General features: G+C 44.7%; 1 protein-coding gene across 1 annotated transcript; it reads right to left on the bottom strand.

The window, feature by feature from the left end:
• Window positions 1–368: 368 nt before the first annotated feature.
• On the bottom strand, window positions 369–4,836 carry ccn1 (cellular communication network factor 1). Its single transcript, XM_072574853.1, has 5 exons — window positions 4,546–4,836; window positions 3,669–3,882; window positions 2,952–3,305; window positions 2,011–2,183; window positions 369–1,886 (listed from the first exon to the last, which is right to left on the bottom strand). The coding sequence occupies exons 1-5, from the start codon at window positions 4,594–4,596 to the stop codon at window positions 1,584–1,586; spliced, it is 1,095 nt and encodes a 364-aa protein (XP_072430954.1). The 5' UTR covers window positions 4,597–4,836; the 3' UTR covers window positions 369–1,583.
• Between the last annotated feature and the right edge of the window lie 6,203 nt (window positions 4,837–11,039).

Below are 11,039 nucleotides of genomic sequence, written 5' to 3'. Positions count from 1 at the left end.
AACATCTTCTCCAACACATCTTCTCTACGTCCACTCTATCCAGGCCTCTAAGTATTGTGTAAGTTTCGATCAGATTCCGCCCAACCCCTCCCTTCGAAACACCATCGAGTACAGAACCCAGAGTCCTCAAACATTCCTCATTAGATACGGGGCCCCAAACTGCTCACAATATTCCGAATGCAGTCTGAGCCCGCATCCCAGCACAGTGCTCAATGCGGGACAGTGTTTATCTTGATTAGCTACTATCACATAAGACCTGATGTTTGTATGGTTCAAGGGTGTTTGAACCGATGGTAGAGCTGATCTCACTTAGATCCCACACATGACTCATACCTGTTGTTACACTTTGAAACAGACATACCCAGTCATCAGGTCCATAAATAAATTGTTTATTTTATTTTCTTTTTAAAAAAATTAAAATCTATGTACATTTCATTCCAGTATGACATTTTTCTTCTGTATCCAAATAGAATTTGCTACATTTTTGATAAATAATGCAACATTGGAAGGATATACTGCAGGTCTGGGTAATAACTGCTTCAGTTCGCTGTGCTATGCGGAGTAGACAGCTAAAGCCTTTACAGAGAGTTGCTTGTTAGCTGCCAGATGATGTGAGCTGTGTAGCTCACTTCAGGAAGTGATGTGACCCACGTAAAGGTTGCTAACCCACACCATTTCCTTGCTCAGGAACACCAACTAATTATTACATTTTCAATTACAACCATGTTTTCATTCAAGCACTTGATAAAAGACAATACACTGATAATGATACACAATAAGACATTATATAATAATACAAATATACAATTGCTTTGTTACAAATAGAACAAAAGCCCACAGAAACTATGCTCCAAAATGAAGCTATCTCCTTGCTCCAACAAATTGAAGCTTTCGATTAACTTTGAGGGTTGACTCTTTCCCTCAGTCTTTAGCTGCCACATGGGCAATGCTGAACAGTGCATGTAGGTATAGCTACAGTATCACAACAAAACTCTCTGCCCGTGCCCTCCCATCCCTTTCCATGTCACTGCCAGTGAGACGTGGCAAAATTTAGAATCCTACACAACAGCCCCTTCAAAACAAAAAAGGAAACCCTCATCACATTCTCCAATGATATGTTGGAACTGATATGGCATTTAGTTGGGGAGATTCTAACCTGGGGCCAGTGCAAATCTTAAATTGTGCTGGTTATTCCCACAACCGTGACAAACCCTCTCTCACTTTCAAAGTGAAAGGAAGAATTATTCCATAAAGGCTGCCGCTTTAAGAGCTGGACAAAGTCAGAGGTCACGCAGCATCAGGTTATAGTCCAACAGGTTTATCTGAAATCACAAGCTTTCAGAGTGCTGCTACTTCACCTCCTGACAATGGGGCAGCCCTCCAAAAGCTTGTAATTTCAGATAAACCTGTTGGACTATAACCTGGCGGGGTGTGACTCTGTCCTGACCCCAGTCCAACACCGGCTCCTCCACATTGTGGCTTTAGGAGCTGAACGGCCTCCTCCCTTTTGCTGGCATCCCTTTTTCCCTAAGTCACACACCAATTGGTTTTTTTTCCTCTGCCCCCTCTCGCTACGCAGCGTGTCAATCTAGGAATTTGTGAATGTCATTGTGCAACATGATGTAAGGATTGGACGCCTCGTTGTGGTGGGCGCAGTTGTAATGGCAACGACAGGATTGGATCATCATCATGTTCTTGGTGAAAGTCTCTCCATCGTCACAACGGAAGCGAACACGGACGGTCCGAGTCTGCTGAGGGGTGCAACACCGGCCATCGACACAGGAGCCACAGTACTTGGTACGGTATTTCTTCACACTGGCACAACCAGCATAGGTGAAGTGGACAGCAGCAGGGGATTTCCTGGTCCTGTAGCACTTCTTTCCTTTCTGGAATGGAGAGCAATAAGAGGAATGGAAGTGTAATTAGTAAGGATATGGACTCATTCAAAAGTGGATGCAAAAAAGAAATGTCGGGATCGCCCGTTCGTTCAGCAGCAGGGGAGGGACTTACCTTCAGTTTGGGAAAGGTGACCTGTTTGCAGGGATGGATGTCACAGAGTCTGGTCTCCTTTCGAAGCTTACACTCAGGATTATCATTGGTGACCCTTGTGGAGATGCCCGTCCCACAGGTCCTGGAGCACTGCGACCACTCCGTTGTCTGGACAAAACATTTGGCACTCCAGGCTGAGAAGAAAAATAACAAGGGCTATTCAGAAAAAAAAACATTGCAGAGGAACAGCTCCATTTTCAATCAAGTCATCTCACACAATATTCTCGCCGATTCGGTTATCACGCACAGTTCTGGTGCACGGTTTCTGGTTAACATCAGTGAGAAATCGACACGCAGCTGGGTTATTGGGAAGTCGCAGTTTCCACCTGTAACTTCCAGCAGCTTCTGTAAACCTCGCCATCTTTGTAAAGGAAGTGGATCGCGCATGGCGCCCGGTCTTGACACCATTTCTACTGGGGTTTTCCAACTCTTTTTAATTGTAATTTCCTGAAATGGGGCGAGAGTTCAGGAAGGTCGTGGTTTAGTGTTTGCAGTAACAATTGGGAACGCACCTGTTGAAAGGTGATCACCCGTCTGTAAACTGCAGCAAAGGGATAACCAGCCCTCAGACAGATCCGTGGGAGTTAATAAAGTTATCTTTTGTGATGGCAAGCTGTAACAGAGCTACACAGCTGCTGTTATGTTCAACATTTACAATGGTGGCTCGTAAAAGCAGGGAACCATGTGATTGGCTCACGTGGTGAGCTGTTGCAATCAGAATTCGCTGAAATGCTTTTAGAAGTTAATTCAATAATAACTTGCAACAGGATAAATATTTCAAGAGGAGAGGATCAGGTGGAAAGTGGGAAGATTGAGGCTATTGCGATAACTGCGTCCAATAGCCAGTATCAGCAAGATGGGCCAAAAGGCATCCTTCTATCCTGGGAGACGCTTTAACTTACCAGGTAGTCTCTTGAGGCCTTGTCGAATTAGGGAGAGCAGCCCATTGTTGTGGAGTGGCCCAGATTGCCAGGACTTGCCCACTGTCTCTTGGCTGAAGAGTTCGTCTGTGTCGTGGGCCTCTGCTCCTGCCTTGTTCCCATCACAGACCCATTTTTCACAGCACTGGCCTGACACCTTAACCAGTTGGGGGTTAGGGCAGCCCATGTTGGGCAGGGAGAGCTCCTGTGGACACAGTGGCACACAGCCCACTGCTCCATCGATACAGGTGCACTGATGCTTGCAGTTTGGTTGAAAGATCTCCCCGTTCTGGTAGATTTTGCTGTTGTACTCACAAGGTCTTCCTTCAGACCGCGCTGTGAAAATAAACAGAAAGGTTTCCCTTTAATTATTAAAAGGGAAGAACTAATTGGAGAACAAATCCTATGTTTACAAGCTACATAGCTGAGGGATTTGTAAGCACCGGTCCGTGGAGGAATGCAGGAATTGAACAATGGATTATTCAGGAATCACTTTCCCCTCAAACATCCATACACAGTGAGTTACATTCCTGACTGTGGAACTCACAAGCCTAGCTGCCAACCAACATCCAAAGAACAATAAAACATAACCAAACATGGCTTTAAAATATGACAAGAACTGCTTTCCATTTCAACTAATAGCAGGAGACATCCTGAGCAGTTTGAACACATTTTCACTGAGCCCCAGGAATCTCTTACCTCTGCAGATGCCCTGCTGAGCAATGGGACTGGCGCCGAAGTTGCACTGTAAGCCCTTGGTGTGGTCACAAGGCTGCAGCTTGCTGCAATCCTCATTGAGCTGCTTGGCACAAACACGGCAGCATCCACAGCCGTCCAGAGTCAGGCTGACCCCTGGGGCACAGCTGGGCACCTCCTGCGGGCACTGGCATTTCGGTGGGCAGGTTAATGTCGCCTGTGGGTTCAAGACAAAATTTGACAAATGCCCTCAGTCTCCAGCTCACAATAAAACCACAACGTGGCAAGGTACATTGCTAATAAAGACCCCCCTCCTTTCCCCCCCCACACACACAAACACTCACAAACACACACATACTCACATACACTCACACATATCCCTTAACCATTGCCCAGAAGGAGCCCATTTGGCCCATTCTGTCAGCTGCTAGCTCTTTTTCTTCTCCCCTCTCCTGCATTGAAGCTTCTGCCATTCTCAGAGTGATGCTGCTCAGCAGTGAGGCCATTTGGCCCCTTGTGTCTGACCCAACTCCTTTTAAAAATGTCCCGAAGGGTTAGCCTGGGCTCTGAATGTGAAGCTGCCAGAGCTGCTGAGGTTTCTCTGTCTTTGCTTCACTGTTCCAGCGTCTGCTATCAGTTCCTTACCCTCCAGCCCTTTCTTTGACAGTTAGCCCCCACCACACTTCCCCCAGTCCACCAGCAAAAAAAATTTAAATAAAACAAATATTTATCCAAAACCTTCATTTCTGAAAGCTTGTAGTTCCCTCAGCCCAGTTGAGACATTAATTTTTTGAAATAGATTTCTCTAGTCAGCTAAGATGATTAACTTTTACAGACTTTCTAAATGAAATAACAGTAACAAGAGAAATAAGTTACTCACCTCAGCAAGGCAAACTGTGAGGATGGCAGCGAATGCTACAGACTGGAACATTTTAGGGAAAGGAGATCTGGAAAGATCAGTTGTGAGCACACACAAGCTGCTGTGACTTTCTTGTCCGTGTGTGTGTGTGTGTGTGAGGGGTTTCCTCTCCTTCCTCCTGGCTTGTCTCTGGATGTCTGTAAGCCCGGCTCTCTCTCTCTCTCTCTCTCTGTGTTGCTAGCTGCTTTGTGTAGAGACTGTCTGCAGGACTGTGCCTTTTATAAGCGGCTCTCTCTCTAGAGGCTGACGTTAGTCTGCTGTCTGGGACTGCACATCTTGTTTGATTTCAGGGTCAGGAATCCTAGGAATGTTTCTGGCGCGTTTTCTCAGACACCGCCCCAGCTAAAGAGAGAGAGAGAGAGAAACCAGTCAAACTCTCTCGCCCCATCCCCATTAAAACAGAGCACAGCATTTAATCACATCCTCTTAAGGGGGGGGGGGGGGGAGGGGGTGGAACATACTTTGAAGTTTGCATCATGAAATATTTACAAATCATTTCGCCTTGACTTCAGAGAAGGGGGAAGTTTATGACTTTGAATTCCTAACCACTTTCTTCATCCTTCCTAAGTATTTCCAGATGGAATACGCACAGGCGACGTAACTTTGTTCCCATATTTGGTAGAATTCTTGTCTTTTCCACATTTTTGAGCTGCCTGGTTACCACAAAGTATTGCTGTTATTCCCGAGACTGCATTTTTTTTTCATGATGCATATAAAAGGAACTGATTGATGTTTGCAGCAAGGCTCCAGCTTGAAAGATTGTTGTAAAGTTGGAATAAAGGCACAAAATGTGAGAGTGGCGTGCGTGAGGGGAGAAGGGGAGAGGGTGGCAGACTAACTTTGACACTGACAGAGCTCCTGTGTTTTACTTTCCCCTCCACACACACACAGAAGAAATGTGCTTCTAAAACCAATCACCGTTACATCTGAATCAGAAGTGACATGATCCTGGAGAGATTTTAAAGAAAAACAAAATCATTTTTAAAAATATATATATTTAGTCGTGAGATAGTTCCAGGGCAGGTTTCTGGGACTTTAAGCAGAAATATTTCATGCGGTGGTTAACTTTTCCAAGAATGTTGTTTGGAGAAAGACCGTCCCAGAGCACAATCTGTCCCAGGAGTTGCTGGAGCAGTTTTGTTTTAACCTCAAGAGCCTGAGGCGAATCTCCAAGGCAGTGTGGATTGATGAGTCGGAACTGCATGTGGAAGGGGTAAGTGCTTGCTTTCCTCTAACCTGAATGGGACAGGGGACAGAACACTGTTCAGCTCCAACCCAGGAACAGTAAGAGGCAAAACGCCCAGGACAGAAAGTGTACATCTCATGAGCAAACACCCTGTACATCATTCCAAGGAATCGAAGAGTTTCTGTGTGAAATGGTTTGTCTTTTTCTGAATCCTGGATATTTAGCATTTCCAGAAATACTTCTTATTTCAAAAAAAACTTTATTCACAAAAAGAAACTCTCTTTATACATTGTCAAAGATGCAGTTCTGTTAAGTACTGTTGCATATCAAGTAAACAAACAGTCCATTGGACTTTGACTCTATCCAAAAAACCAAATACCTCTCTTACATGTACAATAATGTGTTTTCCGTTAATGAGGGATGGGACTTGTTTATTGTATTACAATATGGGGTTCCTCAGATGACACCCCCAGCTGGATTATCAATGTTACTTTTGTGCTGTTGTTGTGGGGAGAGGCATATTGATTCTGAACTCATTGAAATTACCTTCCTAACAGGCAAGAACAATGGCAGGAATTACCATATAAAGCAATCTGCATGCCCAGAGTGTCTCTGGGGAGATTTAGTGTCAGCTCATTTTGAGTTCGCTCTATCTTTATCCATTTCCTGCTGGAATCTAACTTTTTTTTGTTTTGATACTTTTTTTTAGAAAAAAGATCCAACTTGTTTTTCACACCTAGTCAAATCCATTGTAAATTTCAGATGATATTTTTCAAAAGGTTTCTGTGAATGAATTTTGGTTGTTATTGGATCCGATCTCATCAGGGTGTTCCTACAGTGGGAACATTTACAGAGCGTGGAAGTAAGTTTTGCTTAAAAAGTAAAAACAATTTGTGGGGATGTGGGATCGCTGACAAAGACAAATGTGTTACATGTTCCTAATTGCTCTGGACTAGTTTATAATATCTTCATTCATTCATGGGAATGTGGGCATCATTGACTATTTATCCCTAATTGCCCAGAGCTGAAAATGTGTTGCTGGAAAAGCACAGCAGGTCAGGCAGCATCCAAGGAGCAGGAGAATTGACATATCGGGCATCAGCCCTTCTTCAGCCACACCTCCTTATTTTAACCTAATTGCCCAGAGGGCAGTTAAGCTCAAACAATTTGCTGAGGCCCTGGAATCACATGTAGGCCAGACCAGAGAGATTTCTTTCCTAAAGGACATTAGTGACCAGATTTTTAAAAACTACTAACAATGGGTTGTGGCGCAACAGTAGTGTGCCTGACTCCAGATCGGACGGTTGTGCGTTCAAATCACGTCGGGCTCACTAAAGCCAAATTTCTAAGAGAGTGGCTCAGTAGTTAGTACTGCAGCCTCACAGTGTCAGGGACCTTGGGTGGCTTCCTCATTCAAGTGACTGTCTGTGTGGAGTTTGCACATGCTGTGTGGGTTTCCTCTGGGTTCTCCAGTCTCCTCCCATAATCTAAAGATGCCCAGATTGGGTAAATTGTCCATGGTGCATTAGTCAAGGGTAAATGGGTGTGGGCTTTTGGGCCGAAGGGCCTGTTTCCATACTGTAGGGAATCTAACCTAAAAAAAGAATTGACAATAGCCAGGATTCTTAATTCCAGGGTTTTATTGAACTCAATTCCACCATCTTCCACTGCACGATCCAAACCCAGGTCCCTAGAACATGATTTGAGTCCCTGGGTTAATAGTCAAGTAATAATACCAGGAAGCTGTCACCTCCCTTTGCTAAAATTAAAATTTAAACAATTTGAGCACACCAAGCCAGTCCTCTGGATTTTATCCAATCAGGAATTAAGAGCTGCTCACCCATGATTGGCCATCTGTTAGACATGCCCAAAACTCAGACCCAAATCCCGAGCAGACTCATTCACGTCAGCCTCCAACAAACAAGCAGCCCTCTTGATAGTGGCATCTGTGCCACCCTATACCCATCCATATAGCATAATCCTGAGAGGGTGTTTCTCCTCATGGGAGGGTCTAGGACCAGATGGTACAGCCTCAGAAGAAAGGGGCACTGTTTAAGACTGAGATGAGGAAGAATTTGCTCTCTCAGAGAGTTGTGAGGCTCTGGAACTCCTTGCTCCAGGGAGTTGTGGAGGCAGAGTCCTGGAATATATTTAAGGCTGAGATGGATAGCTTGGGGAATCAAGGGTTACAGGGAAACAGCAGAAAAGTGGACATAAAGAATGTTGGATTAGCCACTACACTATTGAATGAGCAGGCTTGAGGGGCTGAATGGCCAACTCCTGTTCCAACTTTCAATGGTCTGATGTCTGTAACAGATTGATTAAATGTATCTACCTCTGTGTGGAGGAGCCAGTGTTGGACTAGGGTGGACAAAGTTAAAAATCACACAACACCAGGTTATAGTCCAACAGGTTTATTTGGAAGCTCTAGCTTTCGGAGCGATGCTCCTTCATCAGGTGGTGATGAAAACCTGGTGAAGGAGCATCGCTCCGAAAGCTAGAGCTTCCAAATAAACCTGTTGGACTATAACCTGGTGTTGTGTGATTTTTAACTTTGTCCACCCCTGTCCAAGACTGGCTCCTCCACACAGAGGTAGATACATTTAATCAAACTGTTACAGACATCAGACCATTGGAAGTTGGAACAGGAGTCGGCCATTCAGCCCCTCAAGCCTGCTCATTCAATAGTGTAGTGGCTAATCCAACATTCTTTATGTCCACTTTTCTGCTGTTTCCCTGTATTTTTAACTATATCTACCACAAGCAGCCACTAGGGGCCACTCGTCCACCACTCACAGTCAGAGAGGTCTTGTCACCCAGACATGTGCACTCACACAGACACTTACTAAATAAATATTTGCACTTATAAAAACTCTTGCATTTCTATAGCCCCTTTTATGACCTCATAACATAGAATCATAGATGTATACAGTACAGAAACAAACCCTTCAATCCAACTCATCTAGAATTATCATTCACCAGAACTTGAACTGGATTGGCCACATAAACACAGTGGCTACAACAGCAGGTCAGAGGCTGGGAATCCTGCAGCGAGTAACTCACCTCCTGACTCCCCAAAGCCTGTCCACCATCTACAAGGGACAAGTCAGGAGTGTGATGGGATACTCCCCACTTGCCTGGATGGGGGCAGCTCCAACAACACACAAGAAGTTTGACACCATCCAGGACAAAGCAGCCCCCGCTTGATTGGCACCACATCCACAAACATTCCCTCCCTCCAGCTCCGATATTCAGTAGCAGCAGTGCGTACTAACTACAAGATGTGCTGCAGAAATTCACCAAAGATCCTCAGACAGCATCTTCCAAATCTATTAACACTTCTCACTCACCATCCTGACTTGGAAACATATTGCCATTCCTTCACTGTCACTGGGTCAAAATCCTGGAATTCCATCCCGAAGGGCATTGTGGGTCAACCCACAGCCGATGGACCGCAGCGGTTCAAGAAGGCAGCTCACCCCCACCTTCTCAAGGGGCAACTAGGGACAGGCATTATTAGACAATAGACAATAGGTGCAGGAGTAGGCCATTCTGCCCTTTGAGCCTGCACCACCATTCATTATGATCATGGCTGATCATTCTCAATCAGTAAATTGCTTCTTTAATCTCACAAAGGCCAATGTCCACCTTTTCGAGTTGTCAAACACAAGCTGAACATGGGACTCCATGTAAAATTTAATCAATACTCTCTCTAACTTGAGCATCACCTCCACCACGTTGTATTCCTGTTTTCTTGAGAAACAGCACAAGTGATATGATGTGACACCTGCGATCTCTATTCTTCCTCACAGTCTAACCTTTCCCTGCTCAGTCATGCCTCTCCTCACCAATTTATGGTACAAAACCCATCACTTATCCACCTCTCTCTTCAGTTCCGTAAAACCACATTATTTTATTTTTCTTTATTGATGGTTTGTGTCTGAAACTAGGAAAATGATAAATTAAACAAAGAACAACAGATGCTGAAGGTCTGAAACCAACAAAAACAGAAACTCAGCAAGTGTAACAAAGTATGTGAAAAGAAAACAGTGTTTACATGTCGATTCCAGTGATCCCTTATCGGGAAAGGATACTGACTTAAACCAAGGAAGCTGTGCAAGTTGCTGGAGTTCATGTTGAGTTGGATTTACACTGCTGCCTCCCTCAAGTATGATGTGGAGGTGCCAGTGGAGGTGCCAGTGGAGGTGCCAGTGGAGGTGCCAGTGGAGGTGCCAGTGTTAGACTGGGGTGGAGAAAGTCAGAAATCGAACAACACCAAGCTATAGTCCAACAGGTTTATTTGAAATCTCAAGCTTTTGGAGTGCTGCCCCTTCATTACCTGACAAAGGAGCAGTGCTCCAAAAGCTTGTGATTTCAAACAAACCTGTTGGACTATAGTCTGATGTTGTGTGACTTTTAGAACATAGAACATAGAACAATACAGCGCAGAACAGGCCCTTCGGCCCTCGATGTTGCGCCGACCTGTGAACTATTCTCAGCTCGTCCCCCTACACTATCCCAAAACCATCCATGTGCTTATCTAAGGATTGTTTAAATCTCCATGATGTGGCGGAGTTGACTACATGAGCAGGTAGGGCATTCCACGCCCTGACCACTCTCTGTGTGCTCAAGCAGTGGGGAATGATTACTGGACTTATTGGCACAGTGAGTGAGTGTGTGTTTGGGGAAGTTTTGCTCTAATACAGCTGATTGATTGTTTGTTTCAATCAGGACCAGTTATGAGTTAGGAATGTTCAACATGTCACTCTCTGATAGGCTATTGGGCAGTGGGGGCCACCTATGTGTTAGCAATATAGCAGCAAATAGCCTCTAGATGCGAAAAACACAACACCCTCTCACCATGTGGAGAAGTCAATGGGAATTGGAGGTTAGCTTGCTATTCTCACTCACCAGCTGCTTAAAAGCTGCTGTCTTTACCTAGGGGATGAGAAACTGAACATGGGTGCACCACCCACCCTGTGTGTGCAGTGCAGAGCAAAGGGGACTTGGAACAAACAAGGTCAGCGATCAGGACTGAGAAGAAGCAAAAGGACGTCTTGTTGAATTCTGCAGGCTGGTGCCATTGAACTGTGTTCCCCGAACATTTTTGTCTCTACCCATAATGTCTTTTTTTTTGTTGATAGTCTGTATTTGTTGGCATGTGTGTGTGTAGGATTTAAGTAGGGGTGCAGTTTAAGTTAGAGTGATCAGCGATAATTTCTTTGTCTGAGGTTAGAACTGATTTAATTTGCAATAAAGAGTAGTTTGT

Source organism: Chiloscyllium punctatum, chromosome 7, assembly GCF_047496795.1.
Source record: "Chiloscyllium punctatum isolate Juve2018m chromosome 7, sChiPun1.3, whole genome shotgun sequence".
Lineage (NCBI taxonomy): Eukaryota > Metazoa > Chordata > Chondrichthyes > Orectolobiformes > Hemiscylliidae > Chiloscyllium > Chiloscyllium punctatum.
This window is presented reverse-complemented; position numbering and strand designations above follow the sequence as displayed.